Source organism: Arvicanthis niloticus, chromosome 23 (genome assembly GCF_011762505.2).
Source record: "Arvicanthis niloticus isolate mArvNil1 chromosome 23, mArvNil1.pat.X, whole genome shotgun sequence".
Taxonomy (NCBI): Eukaryota; Metazoa; Chordata; class Mammalia; order Rodentia; family Muridae; genus Arvicanthis; species Arvicanthis niloticus.
In genome coordinates, this window is record NC_133430.1 from 9,291,724 (window position 1) to 9,308,601 (window position 16,878).

Here is a 16,878-nt window from a genome sequence, read left to right on the forward strand (position 1 = left end):
TCTAGATATCTGAGCTTTATCAAAGGCAGGAGGGAGGGTCTTAGGTCTGGAACATCAGAGATATCCCTCTTTCTGGACATCTGAGCTTCATCAAAGGCTGGAGGGAGGGTCCTAGGTCTGGAACATCAGAGAGGCCCTTCTTTCTGGACATCTGAGCTTCATCATAGGTTGGAGGGAGGGTCCTAGATCTGGAACATCAGAGAGGTCCCTCTTTCTGGACATCTGAGCTTCATCAAAGGCAGGAGGGAAGGTCCTAGGTCTGGAACATCAGAGAGATCCCTCTTTCTGGACATCTGAGGCTGGAGGTACAGTTCTCAAGAGCTTTTGTGAACATCTGAGCATTACTAAAGACTGGAACCAGAGTCTTAGCTTGAGAGTGACAAAAGAGTCAGTCTTTCTGGATATCTACAGTTCATCAGAGGAGAGAGATGGAGTCTTAACTCTAGAAAATCAACAAGTTCCCTCTTTTTACACATGTAAACTTCACTGGAGACAAACAAGGCAGAGTCCTAGATCAAGACTATAACGGTGATCTCTTTTTCTGTGCTGCTTCAAAAATGATCATTGAGTTATGGCTTTATATTGTCAATTTCTCTCGGACATTTGGGCTTCATGAGAGACTGGAGGTGGATTACTGGCTCTAGAAAATTGAATAGTTTCCAGATGTTTATGCTTCTCTGGTGACTGGTTTAGACTATGAAAGACTTTCTTTAGACATCTGAGTTCTCTTAGAAGCTATAGCTGGAACTTGGCACTAGAATTTCAAAAAACTGCCTCTTTCTGGGCTTCTTGGCTTGAATGAACGTAAGAGCTAGAATTAGAGTCTCATCTCTAGAACATCAAGGAAGTCCCTCCTTCTTGGTCCCTAAGGTCCATCAAAGGCTGAAGCTGGGCTCTACACTCTGACATACCAAAAGAAAAACTTATTCTGGATGTCCAATGTCTGTCAGAGACTGGAGTTGATGTCCTGGCCCAAGGACATGAGCAGGCTCCTTAAGCTGGGTATCTTAACTTCATCAGAGGCTGGGCTTGGGACTCGGGGCTGGACTATAAACACAAGACTCCACTTTAGAGACACTGACAACACATGAGGCTTGTTTGAAAACTGGAGATGATGTATGTTCTCAAAATATCAAGAAAGTTTTTTTTCTGGACATTTGGGCTCCATGAGAGGCTGATGTGGAGGACTTTTCAGTAAAGCAGCATTAAAGCATTCACTCTGGAAGCCTGAGTTTCATATGAAGCTTCTGCTTTCTATAGAAAGGGTTTTGTTGAACTCTTGGACTCTCTTGACTGGGCACAACTTCTGGAGGCATGTCTTCTCACTGTTGTCTGCATTGTGACTCAACTACACATGTCAGAGTCCCCACCATGGCTGGTGTTAGGTCTTCCAGGCTGGGTCATGTCTGGTTCTTCAAGATGGTGCTTTCAGATGAGAGAACATGGTCGGTCCTGTGAACTTGCAGTTGCATTTGCCGGGTGCTTCTCTGTGAGAATGAGGAAGTGGGGGAAGAAGGAAAGACAAAAGGCGAGAGAGAGAGAGAGAGAGAGAGAGAGAGAGAGAGAGAGAGAGAGAGAGAAGAAAGAGGAGGAAAAATGAAGGGAGAGAAGAAAGGGGAAGATGAAGAATCAAAAGAAAAAGGAAAGATGTATAGGGAACAGGCAGAGGAAGAAGAGAAGTTGAAAGAGGAAGGAGAGGAAGAAAACAGATGAAAAGAAGGAAGGAGGAAGAGAAGGGGAGGTAGGGGTGATGGTGGCAGCAGCAAAGGCAGCAGTGATCTTAGTAGATGCTGGTTGTTGTGTAGCAACTATGGTGGTGATAGCCAAGTGGCAGCTGTGGTGGTTATGGCCATCTTCTTCTTTGTTGGGATGATGTTCATGTCATCTGCTCTAGAAGAGCCAGGATCTACCAAAACTCAGCTCTATTTTCCCTCCCCCTTGCTCCCAACTCCCTCCTCTCAGCTGCTCGGGCAGCCTGACTGTCCCCCCCCACCAGCGCCCTCAGAAGTCATGAGGGTGGGGCTCACCTCCCCAAGCTCCACCAGCATACCTGATGCCAGGCATCATGAGTGTCTGAGCAGTCACTCAGACCCACTCAGGAACCACTTTTGTAGAAGCTGTGTTGGCCCAAGTCCAAGTCGGACCAAACCATCTGGGTCATGATGACTCCTCAGCTAGGGCCCTGGCATAGCCCCGGGGAATGTGGAGGGCAAGGGGGGTGCACAGAACTCAGCCCCGGAGCAACATTTTCTCTGGAGCTCCAAGGACCGGAGCTGTGAGCCCCTCAGGCCCCAAGCCAGACCTCCCACAGCTCTTGCGTGGCTTCATTTCCAGAAGGAAACTGACATCTTGAGCTCGAGAGAAGAGGGTTCTTCTAAACCCACCTAGCACAAGCCCCTTCATCAGACCCCAGTCCATCATCTCTTAAGCACACAAAGGGTAGCACAAAGGTGACTCGATGGGATTTGAGGCAACTCCTCTGCCCCACGACACTACAAAAGGAAGCCCCAGCAAGACACCCCCCACCCCTTGTATTAGTAGCACACCCATTACTGCTTTAGTTAAGACAAGAAACATTTATTGAAAGCACCATGAGCCACCAGGCCCCATGCTTCTAAGCACACTGCAGCTGCCTCACAACAGCCCTGTGAGGTAGGAACCTGAGCCCATTGCACAGATGTGGACTCAACAGTGAAGACTCAACAGCCTCCCCCAAGGCAAGTCTCAGGGTCCATGGACAAGGGATCAAGGCCACGTGCCTGACCCTCGGGTCAGCACAGTTCATCAGTCAGTAGGTGGGTCTCTCTACTCAAGGGGAGGCCAGGGTCCAGAGTCTTGGGTCCAGCATGTCCCACAGGAAATGTGCAAGACGTCCCCGTGGCTGTGGAAGCTGAGAGAGACACAGCTGCAGATGAAGACCATCTGCTCCCCATCCCCGTGGCTTATAAGAGTTCTCATGCACCAGGCAGGGTAGGAACCAGAAGGACAATCCAGCCCTGTGCTCAAAAAGCCTGCGCTATACAGAAGGCCCAACTTCTGGGCAGCCATGGGGGTGGGGCAACACCTACCCACCAGCTCCTGCCCTCACTAACCTATTCTAGAATTTTCCATCTTTCTCATACCATCCCCAAGACCTCTAGCCAATTCTCAGTCTAATAAACCTTGGTGGTTTTCCAAAGACTTTGGCCTAGCCCGCCTGGAAGGTCCTTTTAAATATTCTTCCTAGTCTTGTACCTCAGTATACCACTTGTACCTCAATGTCTCCCAACAAAACTGTTAAATCTTCCCTCTATTTCTGTCCCTCCAGAGCCGGGTAGGTGCTACCCTCATGCCCTCCAGTCTGCCCAAGTCTCACATGGACCTGAAATTTCAGAAACCAAGGTACATCTGTACCCAGGGCCCATGGCCACCTCCACAGCAGCCAGTATGGGTTAGCAGAATGAGCACCTTGCATACCATGCAACAAAACACCCATTTTCACAGAAAAAAAAATCTCATTGAATCCCCCAGTCAAACCAGGTTTAACTATTTCTAGGATGTGGCCAAAAGCCAAGGCCACACAGTCAGCAAGGGTCTAGGATGGACCAGAACCCAGACCTCTCATAAGCCACCATGATAGGCAGTCACCAATGACACCCTTTGGTGTGGGAAGAGAAACTGAGGCTGAGGGTGGCTTAGGTAAGCAGTTCAAAGTTCAGTTGGAAGAAAACAAACACAAACAAACAAAAACAGGTCCAAATGGGTAAGATCTTGGAGCCCCTCCCCCACCCATGTGCCCATGGAACACTCTGTAGAAAATAAGAATCCAAGGTCTAGGGTCCAATCTCCTGTATCCCCAGTCTGCCGGGTGCTCAGGACTGTACCCCAAACTTCACAAGTAACTTATAAGTCAATGCTGATTGTCAACAATGGTGGGGACAAAGTCTGTTGGGTGAAATAATGTCCTTTCACCCAGAAGGAGGGCCTCAGAAATTACATGGGCACATCCAAGTGCCCCCTAGAATTTGGGAAATGGCGAGCAACTCCTTTTCAGGATCATCCAGGCCAAAATATCAATGAGGACAATTTAGCCCTGAGAAAGTTTTATTCGAGACATAAATATCTCCAAAGCTGCGTTTTTACCAGGAAGGGCCTTCCTGTAGCTAACTAGATCTCTACTAGGAAAAGTCCTCAGGGACTCTGTAGACTTTGTGGAGGAGACCCCCTTACAGAAAGACCACACAGTCATTCACTCACCCACATCCACTTAGCCTTCCCTACTTCCTCCGTCATGGAGCAAGTAAAGTATTAGGCGCCCACTACTATAGAGTGGGCAGGGTGACATTGAGTTGAAGCCTGCCAAGAGCTTGCAGTTTAATCACAGCTTAGCCACGCCCCTGGCTTCCCTTTTGTCACTTCCAAGGGACACAAGCCACCTAACAATCACCCATAAACCTGGCCTGCAAGGGGCCAAAGGTCCATCTGAAACCAGGCACCTAGATAGAGTGAAAATTACCTGACCAATGGGCCGAATCTACATGTGCCTACCACGAGACCCCAAAGCTCAGAAGCAAACCCTCCAATAAGTTGTCAAAGACAGAGGATGAACAGTAGCAGCCACATAGCAGGCCCTGAACACAGCCAGAGGGAGGCAGAATCAGGATCTCGGTAATGGGGCGTGATAAGTCAAAGACATGGCAACCAGAGACAACACTGGAAACACAGGCTCCTGAACCCAAGGACATAGTGACAACACCAAGGGCTTAAGGCCATCTAGGGCTGAGACACGAGGGCTTTGAAAACCAGAGGCAACACAAGAAACTGAGAAGGGCGGGGCTTCTGTGGAGTGGGGCGGGGCTTCTGTGGAGTGGGCAGGGCTTCTGTGGAGTGGCCATGGAGCAAGAATGGGAAAGTAGATCTAAGGTTACTCTCCCAGATTCACAGGACAAGGACTGGGGATGCAAGTCAATGTAATGGAAAGACCCTCATAGGAAACGTGGATCCCAGCCAGACACTGACCGAGACACCCTGGAACTGGGAGACCTGGAAGGAGACAGCCTCCTGGCTCCTTCCCTTTATGCCTTACCCTGCCAGGAAACTACTCGGTGGACAGTGGGACATAATGTGGAATGGAGACCTTTGTGAGCGCATGCACCAGGGCCAGGCAGCGGTGAGCCTAAGAAACTTGGCTTGCTGAGGGTTTTGTTTGGTGGAATGGAAAGAGTTATCCACACAGGAATGTGACTATTATATCTGGCTCTCAGGCTATCCATCAACAGAATGGGACCATGCTGAGGACAGCAGAAAAGTGTGTGAGACCTTATCTCAGTCCAAATCAGAGTTGGGTATAGGAAAAGCTAATTTTCTCATCTCCTGGCAGGGAAAGAAAGGGGATGGGGTAAGGAGAACAACCATCCAGGCCTACCAGCTAAAAGTGAAGAATGGCATAAGAAAGAATTCAAAGATGCCATTATGTGGAAGCCCCTATATTGACCCTTGGTTCTTGGCACTGGTCCAGGGAGCAATATATGCACACACATCACATACACAGAAACACAAGCTAGAAAAAGCATCTCTCAGATGACACCACCCAAAGCACAGTGGCCCAGCCAGCTTTGGCCTTCACATAACCCAACAGCATCAGGCACCATGATGGAAAGAAAGGGCCAGGGAACCACAGAAGAATGTAGAAGCTAACATGCGTGAACCACACAAGCATTTATCCTGTACCACACAGCCAGCTGCTCACAGCCAGCTCCACATACCACATCAACTGCTGCAAATACAACCTCAGTGTCCACAGTGAGACTCTTTATTCAGTGACCACTGATAAAGAAAGACATAGGTTGTAGTTTCAAGCCAACCCCATCACGGCACCATTCCTGGTGCCAGCCAGCATGTACATCATACTGTTAAAATGAATCAGCCCTGGGCCCTCACAACAACCCTGTGAGGTAGGCTTGCCAGTGACACACACCTGAGAGAGAAAAACGACTATGGGTTGGGTCAGAGGGACAGATGGACAGTTTAATGGCCCTCCCAGATCACATCTGGGTGAGTCCTAAAAGAAACAGACTCTCAGCAGAAAGTAAGAGTTCCTTTACTTAGCATGAAAGACCACAAGGCACTGTACAAAAGCCCACTACAACAGTGGCTAGTTAACAGCTTAGGGAACAGAGAAATACAGTAAGATGGTTTGATATGGGTTCAGATACATTCTCCATCACAGATCACTGTATGAGACCATAGGCAGCTGCCCCTGGGGCCTGTTACAATTGTTAGCTGTCCATCTATCTACACAAATACAACAGAAGGTAACTGAAACCCTACCCCTGGTCGGGCACTGTGGTAGGCACCAGATCTCAAGCAGTTTGGCCTGACGCTGTCAGTGGGAGAAAGGACACTGGGAAAGGGACAATGGGGTCTGCCAGACCATACCAAGTACTCCCCTGGGAAGAGCCTTTTGGAAAGTGATGTAACTAGGTGCCATACACAGTTCTGAGTCAGGGGCTTGGTCTTCAGTCAAAAAGTTAAAGGCATCCCCAACCTTTCCTCAAGGTAGGTGTGGATGTGTCCAAGGGGGGATGGAGGGCAGAGGTACTACCAAAAATCCCCCTACCCATGCTGTTAAAGTCCCTACTTTATATGAAAATACACTAATTTAACAAACATAAACTATTCCCCATTATACAGGAGCAAGGCTACACCACCCCAGGGATAGGGTTCCCAATGCTCTGGCACACCCCCAGGGACACATACACTGCCTTCTAGAGTCACAATCAGAAGTGTCCAGTTACACCAATCCTCACAACAGCCCTGAGAGGTGGGCACCATGGTCCCTACCACAAAAGACAGAGTCAAGCTCTCAGAGAAGATCTATCACAATTTGTCCAGCTCCAGGACCTGGCCTTGCCAACTCTACTGCTTCCAGTGGGAGGAGAACTCAGAAGAGACCTGTGCCTCTTCCCCTTCACAGCAGAAAGCTGGAGGGAGGCCTCACCTAGCCTGGGACCCCTTCAAATACAGAGGGCTGAGCTTGGGGTTTGCAAAGCGCCATGCGTCTTTCTCGTCTGGGTCTGCGAATAGATTACTCAGAAAGGATACTGGGACATGATCCCTGTCACCTGTACAAGCAACCATCTCCTGCAATTTTCTCTAAAAAGGAGCCGAGCATTAGCTGAGCTCCAAAGTGGCCAGAATGACTCTCAGATCATCCTTGTAGGAAGAACAGGGTGTCTCTCACAGCCTTGAAAGCCTGCTCGCAGCCAGAGGCAGCTGCTTAATGCTTAGTCCACTCCCCCATTTGGGCCTCTTAAGGATATGGGCTATGATTTCTGAGCACCCAGGGAACACAGTTTGCTGATTACTAATCAACCTAGTTTTGTGAGGAATAAAATTGGAGAGAGCAATCAAGCTTGCAATAGAACTCAGACCTGAAGTTTGAATTGAAATCAGGGAGCTCCTCTTATTGGCCACACAAACACAGCTTCTTTACGAATGTCCCCATCTTTTCTTTCAAAGGGCAGCGGTGCAATGAGTTCTTGTGAGCCAGCTCTAGTATAGCACTAGCTAATTTTTTTTTTTAAAGATGCTTGCTGACTATAAGAGAATGAATGAAGGTGTGAAGGAATGGGCACATGAGTTACAACCACTGCCATCTGGTGGAGGAAGCTGCAAGGCTGAAGGCGAAGCTCATGACAGGGACCATGCACCAGGCAGGGTGAAGCCTGGGGAGGCAGCTCTGCTTATGGTGGGAGGGGCTGGCCCCAGGGCACTCTGGGAACCTGACCCTCCTGGATTACAGTAGAGGGGTGTGAGGTGTGGGAAGCCTTATGGAGAAAAAGCTATGTTGATGGGGTCCAGCTGGGACGTGCTCAGAGCCGTGACCTAGGAGGTGGAGGCTATGAAAGGGGGCCTTGCTTCATGATCACAGCCCATGGTGTCACACAGCTTGCCCAAGGTGAAGGGGTTTGCTTTCAGGAGAGGGAGAAAAGCCCAAAGCACCAGGTCAAGTGATGGAGATCCAATGTGTGTATGCATGGATGGATGGATGGATGGATGGATGGATGGATGGATGGATGGATGGACAGACTGGCAGATGACTAGATGGATAGCTGGATAGATGGGTGGATGAATCAAAGTCATGTTGAAGTCACCACTGGCTTTCCAAGCTTGGATGTCTAGGTAAGCATGGAGTGAGAGGGCTGAACACAGGCAGACACGCTAAGTGCTATAGTAGAGTGGTGGGAGAGTGTTCTGGAAGGCAGGCTAGGCTCTCCTGGACTATTCTCCCTACCCAGATGGCAGTAGTTGCCCTGTGAGGAGGTTGGGAGAGGAAGAGCAGAGACCAGAGAATGGCCTTGCTCCTAGGACTGAACCTGAAGCGGTCACATCAGTCCTGAACTGAATTTCCCATTTATTCCCTAAAAGTCCAGAGCTGCCACTGAGGTACAAGGGCAGGCCAGAGCTAAGGGATGTATGAAGACAGAAGATAGAACACTAAAAAGCCAGTTCCTGTAAGAACTGTCTCTATTATCTACACTCTGAGAAGAGGGGAGAGGCAAATGAATAGTCTATCACTCAGGAGGACAAGATGGAGGATGGCCACACCACAAAAGGTACAGAGGACAGGTCAGAGTTCATAAACTAAAAAGGCAGGGTGAACCCAGACGCAAGCCTAAAAATGTTCTCTACCTGCTGGTGCAAAGATATCACCCTCCCTATTTCCCAGGGTAAGTAAATTCTAATGTCAAACTACCTAGAAGTCAGCTGGGTCTCCCACATCACTCTAGAGATATCTGTGAAAAGGCCTTGCCTAGTCTAAGGACATCCTCAACCAAGATCCTTAAAAAGCCATGATCCACTGGACTTGGACAAACAGTTCACAGAAGATTAAATACAATTTGTTAACAAACATGGGTGAAAAGTATTCAGCCTTCATTAGTACTTAGAACAAGTTTTACACACATGAAAGCATTTTTTAACAGGAGGGGTGGGGAGCCAGCAGGTACCATAAATACTAGTACATCACCTTAAATGCGAATACATCAGACAAGATAAAATACTATAGGCTTTCTTCAATCAACCAACAGCCATTCAAACACCCAAATCTTTCATCCAAGAAGCTCAGTCACAGAGAATTCATCCACTCACTCACTAATTCACTCACTCAGCCATTCAGTCACTAATCCATTCATCTAACCTCTCATCTGCCTGCCAATCTCTCAACCACTCTGTCACTCATACCTGTCCATCCTTCCACACACAGTCAACATTCATATACATCCTATAAAAAATCCAGAGCTCCTTGCCCTGAGTGGGCTCACAGTCTAGCAGAAGGAAGCAAGGTGAAAAGAAAGGGAACATGGCAAGAGCTAGATGTGGGGGGAGGGGGTGTGCTAAGGATGTTGGGGAAGCTAGTTGTGCAAAGCCATTGGTTGTGATGTCATTGGTAATGTTAAAACAAAAACAAAAAAGATGATCATGCATCAGCAACAGTCAGATGGGTGGGTCATGTCATAGCCATTCAGTGGTACCCAAGCAGGTGAGAGAGACCATGGAGCAAAGAAAACATGGACAACAAGATGCTCATTGCAACAGACAGAAAACAACAACAGAAAAGTGAGTAACACCAATGGATAAAAAAAAAAAAAAAAAAAAAAAAAAAAAAAAAAAAAAAAAAAGGATGTTCGTTATATGAAAAAACAAAAGAAATAACTGCTTGTAAGAATTTGGAAGGCAGAAAGAAAGACGGAACACATGAGGTTGAGGGCATGTGTCCCCCTGCTCTGAGTTACACATCTTTTCACCTCAGAAAACACCAGGGCTTTTGGCCCACCTGCCCCTAAGATGGGCTGAACATTGCAGGGGGAGCCGAGGAGAGCTGCAGGTCTCAGTATTATCAGAGAAAGGAGGTTGTGTTTTGCATATGAGTGTCAATCAAGAGACAAAATTTGCCTTCTTTTATAATATTGAAAGAAAAAACAAGCATGTCTAAGATAGCCCTGAGCAGGCAGAAGTGCTGGGATCTCATCTTGGGAGCACATGCAGACCACCCTCCCCACACGTATCCTGGGTGATCCTACCATGACTCTCAGAACCGAAGAACTAGAGACACTTGTTATTCTAGATCTGATTAGGAGTCAAAGACTCTCAACAGCTGGATCTATCCTTTGTTGTTCCCAAGGTGACATGGCAAAGTCACCTAACCAAGCCCTCCTACCCTCCAAGGTCTCACTGACCCAAGGTAACCCATGGCACCCCTCCAGTCTCCTGACATGAATGTTGAGACAAGGCCCACCTAGAGACCCACCCCATGCTGCCCCACGTCACTGTCTTCCCACTAGTAGCCTACATATAGTCCCAGCATTCTTCTGACCCGATCCCATGTCTGCCATCTTGTCACCTTGCCTGACTCTCTAAACAGCTGCATACAAGAGCCCCATGCAAAGACTCATCTGTCACTTTTCTTCCCCAGCATCTCCACCCACCCTCTCACTCAGACTTGTGTGGACAATCTTCCGGAGCCAGGTCAGCAGATGTCCCAAGGATGATAATCGCCGAGGCAGAGCCTGGAGCCCCAGATTCTGAAACAGGATGCCATCAGACCCCTGCGGCCCCAGCTCCACGTCAGGCCCACGTGGCGTTGCTCACGTGGCCCAGACACGTGGTGCTGGGGGCACAGAAGGTTAGCATGTGTCTTCCACGATCGGAGGCTGTTGCCGTCTATCCAGTGCCTACACTAAAAACCTCAAAGCTAGAAGCGGAGGAAGCGCCCATCTTCCTTCTTCAGTCATTTCAAAATGCTTCTTCCAAGGGCCCCTCCTCCTTGCTGGTGTATCAGACCCTCGGCAACTCAGGTAGCAGCAGCCCCACCCACACCAACCTTCTGTGCCTTCTCTCTACTAAGCCTGCACTCAACTCTCACCCCTTGCCATATAACCCATCCGTCCACCCTGTTTTCAGGTCTGCACATGCTCCCTGGATCCAGCCAAGCTATTGTCCGCCTGCTTGGGCACTTGACAAGAATCCGTTATGTTTTGTTTGGTTTGTTTTATTTAGGTTTGGTTTGGTTTTTAATGCCCCCAATAGGAATTGAGAAGTCAAGGGGGGCTGTGACTCTTTTTTTTTTTTTTTTAATAGTCAGACACAAGTATACAACACACAACTCTACAAATCTAGTCCACAACAGAGAAAAAAAAAAAAAACTGGTCAGAAGCAGGGAGTCCCAGGTGGGGACACCAGAATAAACAACTCTCCAGGTCTCCCCCAGCAGCCCATGGGGGCCAGTAAGAAGACAGTTTCAATACACAGTACAAACGCGCATTTTACGGGTTACAGAACACATGTTTAAACATTCTGGAAGATGGGCCTTGAAACAGGCTCCAGGGGTGGCATGTATGTCTAGGGTCTGGGACCCAGGATCATCTGCGGAAGCCTGTGCACGGGTACATTTGCGTAGAGCTCAGAGCTGAAGACAGGCTTGATCTCAGAGAGTTTCATGAACAGATACTTGCTTCACCTGGGGCTCTTGGGCCTCTGGCCTTCCAGGTTATACTTGCTTTGTCTGCCGCCAGACCCTTGGTGTAAGTCACACTCAAGATGGTATGCAGCAGGCAAAGCCTCCTAACCTCTGATCTCCTCCTGCCCTTTGGCTGGCTAAGCCACGTCTCATCAGGATTAGAAGAGATCCTTTCCCGGGGAGGAATCAAGGTACCCACTGGCCATAACATCCCTTATTCATGCAGTTATCCAGCTACAGAGCCCCAGGTCCGAACCCTTCCCACCTATCTATGTCTATGGCAAGGGCACTTTGCAGGGATATGTCCATGGACTGAATATGTGACAGACAGTGAAATGGCCCCGCAAGCAAGAAATGGCAATGGTGATGCAAGGCTAGGGTCTTCCTCAGCTAGCTGCTCCCGGTCAGTTAGGCTGTGTGGAAGCAGCTTGTGGTGGGCCAAAAGTGATCTATTTCAAATCCCAGTCAGTGTACAGCACATGCAAGCCCCTCCCTCTCTCTCCCCGCCTCCCCTTTGCTTCTTTTTCTGCTACATTGTTACCTTCCTCTCTTCCTTCACAAAAGCTTTAAGATTTGATTCCTTTTGGGACAACAGCTGAGTTTCAAATGAGCCATAACCTCAGATCTTGGAGCCCTCACTTTGCAAATCCCTCTTCTACTTCCCCCATGTAGATTTCATTCCTTTTCTATCCATCTGCCCACCCCCCTGTCTTCCTGCCCTGACAACCTCACTTTTATAAGCCCGGTGTGCAGAATAAAAAAGGCATGCTGAGCCCAGCCTGAATCTCTGCTCCATCTCTCAGATCTTGCTTCCCTTCCTTGTCTTTCCTCTTTCTTAGTTTGGATTTAAAAAAAAAAAAAAAAAAAAGAAAAATCTATTAATTTCCTGTGAACATAATTGTATTACATATGCAAACCAAACATCACCTCCCTTGTGTATCTGGGCTTGCAATCTTCTCCCTCTGTCTGGTCACCTTTTACATTTAAGTATTTACTGTTATTTATGGCCCTCCACTGCTTGTATTTTATTATAGCAATGGAAGGTGCAGCCTTGTTTGGGGGCCATGGTGTTCTTCGATTTTTCACGCATTCTTTGAAAGGTATAATGTATTTATCTATTTAAGGACTATGCATGGGAACTCATTACCATTTCTGTCCAGACAGCCTCTCTTAATTACCCATTTATCATGTTGCTTCTTTTATTATCTTTCTCTCCCTTTTTGCGTCTTTTTTTTTTTTTTTTTTTTTTTTTTTTTTTTTTTTTTAATTCTCTCCATTCTCCCTCCCTGTAAGAACCTGGGTCTGGATTACCTCATCCATCTTTAGGATTAATGAGAGCCTCGTTATTAATCCTCATGGACGTTCCTCTTCCGAGGCACCCACGGATCGCTTCCTCTCTTTGCTACTCTCCTTTCCTCCCCTCTCTTTCATTTTCTCTCACGCCTTTCCCTTCCCCTCTTCCCCCTGTGTCTTCTCACGAAGGGACCTCAGGTGCCCAGAATAAGATGAACAGAAGTCCCATGGGCCACTCCTTCCTGGCTGCTCTGGCCATTCCCATTTCTAATTCAGTCATGTGTGCTCATTCATCCTTTCAGTCACTCTTTTATTTCAATATTTATTCTTTTATCTATGGACCTCAGGTGCACAGATTTAGATTAAGCATGTTCTGAGGGTCCCAAGCCTTCTCCACATGGGTCTGCCTGCAGCTCTTTTGTTATTCAATCTCCTGTGCTGGTGCTTGGTCTCAGAAGATATTTAGCTATCTCAGGAGCTCAGTTTTGAATTGGACAGAATTCTTGTTGCTGCTCTCTCATCCCTATACGGCCCTCTCAGGCATATGTCTCCATGTATATTCATTATGTCCTCAACCTTTTAGAAAGCTGTGTCTGTCTGTCCTGTCTCTTTTTGGTATGGCATGTGTCTTTCTTTATCTCCTCTGTACATTGTTTATCCCTGACATCACTTGAGCGCCACAGTGACAAACTAATGTCACCACTTCCCGCACATCCTCGTGTGGCCACTCGTAAACTTGTTTCTTTTTGCTATTTTCTCTTTTATGGGTAAGTTTCTACGCATTTGTTTGACGCACCCAACAGATACGGATTCATCATATTTAAACGCTTATCTGAGAACTGCTGCTTCCTCTCCTGTTCGTCTAAGTCTTTCCAACCTCTTCCTTTTTCTCTATCTTCCCACTGATCTAGCTCTTTGTCCCAACATGATCAACAACAACATTTACAACCCCCGGGCTATAATTTTGTTTCCTGTGTTTGTCTCGCAAGGCAGAGATGGAACCCAGAACTTGGCACATGCTCGGCAACAGCTTCATCCCTGAGCTCCATCCCAGGGCCTCAATTTTGAATTAATATGGATGACTTGTGTTAAACAAGCGCCTATCCTAGACTTAATTGTCCCCCCCTTATTATCTTCTGCGCTCCTTTTCATTTTTCCCCCATCTTATTGTTACTTTCTATCACTCCCTCGCCCTTTTATTCTCTGGGAGATCAGATGACCCTGGGGCTCGGCAGCACCCTCCCCCTAAGAGTGAATGCAAGTCTTTTTTCCCATCCATTCATTTGTCCTCTCGCTTCCATTCAGTCTTTCTTTCCATTTCAATACTGGTTTCTGCACTTCCAGAGGGCAGGTGCACCTAATTGGATACATCATAATCTGCTATTAATGGGCCTCCCTCCAAGGCCCCATTGAAGCCCTCCCTGACATATTGATGCCTGAAAGGTCTCTTGGTCGGGTGGGTCATTGTCCATCTCAGAAGCACAGATGGGAATTAACCAGTCTGCTGACACAGCCTCTCGTCCCGTCCCTGGCAGGGCTCTGTCTTCCAACTACATTCATCTACCTATTTGTGAGTGTATTATTACCTTTCTTCTCCTTTGTCTGTCACTGGCTGCCTTTCTCAGCTGCACAGCCTGGTGAATCGAGTCACCTGCAAACATCCCTGCTGCTTTCTCTTCTCTATGCCTTTCGCATCCACCATCCTTTCTTCCAGCTTTCCTTCTTTTTTTTTTTTTTTTTTTTTTGTATTTAACCCTCTGCTGATAGAATTGGTCAGATTGTGAAGCCTTGTTTAACCCTCCCCTGAAGTCCCTCATCTGTCTGCTTTCTTTCTTTCTTATTTATTTATTTACATCCTTATTTATTTATACTTTCTTTCCTTTTGTCTATACTGTCTCTGTCTTTTTACAGTTCCCTATATGTCCTCTTTCTTACTTGCTGTCTCTCATGCCCTTGGAGCTGGGGTGCCCAGACGGGATTAACTATCCCTGATACCAGACTTAGCTGGGCTCTCCTTGTAAGCACCTTGTTTGTTTGTTCTCTCTCTTTCCTGCTTCCTTCTCTCTCTATGATCACACTCTGTCATCTCTCTTTATATTAAGGGGCCTCAAAAACCTCAGAGCTGGCTTAGACAGCTCTTTTCCTCCTTCCTTCTGTTCTTTAGGATTCCTTCTTCAGCTAAACAATTCCGTAGGTCCATGATGACACAATACCAGTTTGTACATGGCCTTTTCTATAACCTATCACCTCGGCATTTTCTTGATTTATATATCAATTGCCTGGGCACCAGTGAGACAGAATTCGATTGTGTGCTCCTCCCGTGACTACCTGTTTGTTTCTCTATCCCTCACACTGCTTTCACTTGCCCAGCTAAACATGCATTATGTGATGTAACACACACCAGTGAAACAGCCTCCCAACAAGAAAACTAGAGTACCCGTGCCCTCTTGGCCCTTCTTACTTCCTCCCACCATGTTAACTACCAAAGTGTGCAAACCCGTAGCCCAGAAACACACACAAATGGCAGATGTGGGGCAAACACAGCATATGTTCTTTTAACACCAGATTCTCCCAGGGTTTACCCTAGATATACAAGGAACAAATCTGAGACTAGCCCCCCTCCTTCCCCAGACCCCCTTGGCAGGGCAGACACTTCCCCTTCTGCCCCTCTGGGCCCCAGTGAATGGCCATCCCCATGAGAAACCTGTTTCAAGACCCCAGAATACATAGAGACACAAACATAGTACGGTCTTCCCAGTGGGAAACGACGGAACAGAGTTCATTTGTAAATAGGTGGCTTTGTCTACAGCAATATAAAAATATTTTGGCCTTTTAAGACAGATACAAAAGAAAGTCCCCATTACCGTCCCCAAATGTCTCAGTCCTAAACAATAAAGAACTTGAAGAGGTTTCGATGGAAACTTTGAAGACAGAAAACCTGCCCATTATGTTTTGCAGACATTTCCAGGGGGTGAGCTCAGGTCATTGGAGGCTTGAAGCCTATTTGAGAAGCTGGTCTCTCGGCCTGCATTTTCTCCTCAGCCCTTTGAAGGCCCCAGCTCACAAGGGCGCTTCCAATCCTAGTCAGTACAAGAGCCAGAGGGAGAGTCCGCAATGAAAGGCCCATTCATTTGGAAGAGTGAAAAAGAAGAAATTCTTTTGGGGTCCCACACTTGAAGCTGCCTATAGAATTCTTTTGAGACAGAGACAACACTAGGAGGCTCCCATCCTACAACACAAGCGTCAGGTCAGCCCTCGACTTGGCTCACTGGGCAACCCCACCCCCACCCCCATCTGCACAAGCTGCAGCTCGCCTCACAGGGTACTTGGAAGCCCCACCCAATCAGCCATTACGTACGCTCACTATACTTTAGCCACTTACGATTTACAGTTGGAGGGTCCTGTGGGCAGGTTTCTGTGTCCGTGTGTCCAGGGTCCCACGCAGAATTCCAGATGACGACTTTGGCTAAAAATCAGAAAGCTTGCAGTCACAGGATAGAATCCCACCCAGGAACGCAAGTACCAGGAGGGGGGGCTGGCAAAGAAGTTCGCAAGGATGGCTTAAAGCAGAGACTCTCTCAAGTCCAACAAATTTGAAATCCACAGAGACAAGACTCTCTGTTCAACCCACTCACTCCATGCTCACCCTACCAGCTGCCTATGAGGGCATGGGGCATGTATCAAGAGCCTTGGTACTAGCCTGCATGGTGGGCTAAGGGCTGCAAAGTGGGAAGCCAAGCTCCAGGGATGCTGTACCTATAAAATGCAAACTGACACCTATGTGGGCAGCCCACTCCCAGGTAGACAGAGCTCTGAAGCTCTGAAGATAGCTAGGTAGGGCACAGGTTGTGCCCGGGGACAAGTCAGTGGGCCAGCAAGACTCAGCATGGACCAAGCCGGGTAGAGGGCCACACAATGGAGGCCAAGATTCCAGTATATGGGCTATGCTAAGGCCATAGGGTTTTCAGTGGGCAGTGTCTTGAACAACCATTGCACACACACACACACAGGATGACAGGTGACCCTTAAGTTACCCATCCAGCCACCTCTGTGCTAACCATGTCACAGGAGTGCAACAGACCCAG

The 16,878-nt window shown here is 47.8% G+C and overlaps 1 protein-coding gene across 7 annotated transcripts in view; it reads right to left on the bottom strand.

Annotated features, from left to right (window-relative positions):
• Positions 1-2,556: 2,556 nt before the first annotated feature.
• LOC143436778 (uncharacterized) overlaps positions 2,557-16,878 on the bottom strand; it is a 31,495-nt gene continuing 17,173 nt past the window's right edge. For 4 of the 7 annotated variants that reach the window (XM_076921177.1, XM_076921173.1, XM_076921178.1 and 1 more), the window contains 2 exons: positions 16,176-16,259; positions 14,509-15,873 (listed from right to left, as the gene is read on the bottom strand). In XM_076921177.1, coding sequence (XP_076777292.1) covers positions 16,179-16,259 — 81 coding nt within the window. In that variant the 3' untranslated portion in view covers positions 14,509-15,873; positions 16,176-16,178. Of the gene's footprint in view, positions 2,891-14,508; positions 16,023-16,175; positions 16,260-16,878 lie in introns of those variants that run through there. The other 3 variants (XM_076921172.1, XM_076921175.1, XM_076921176.1) reach the window with 2 other exon arrangements.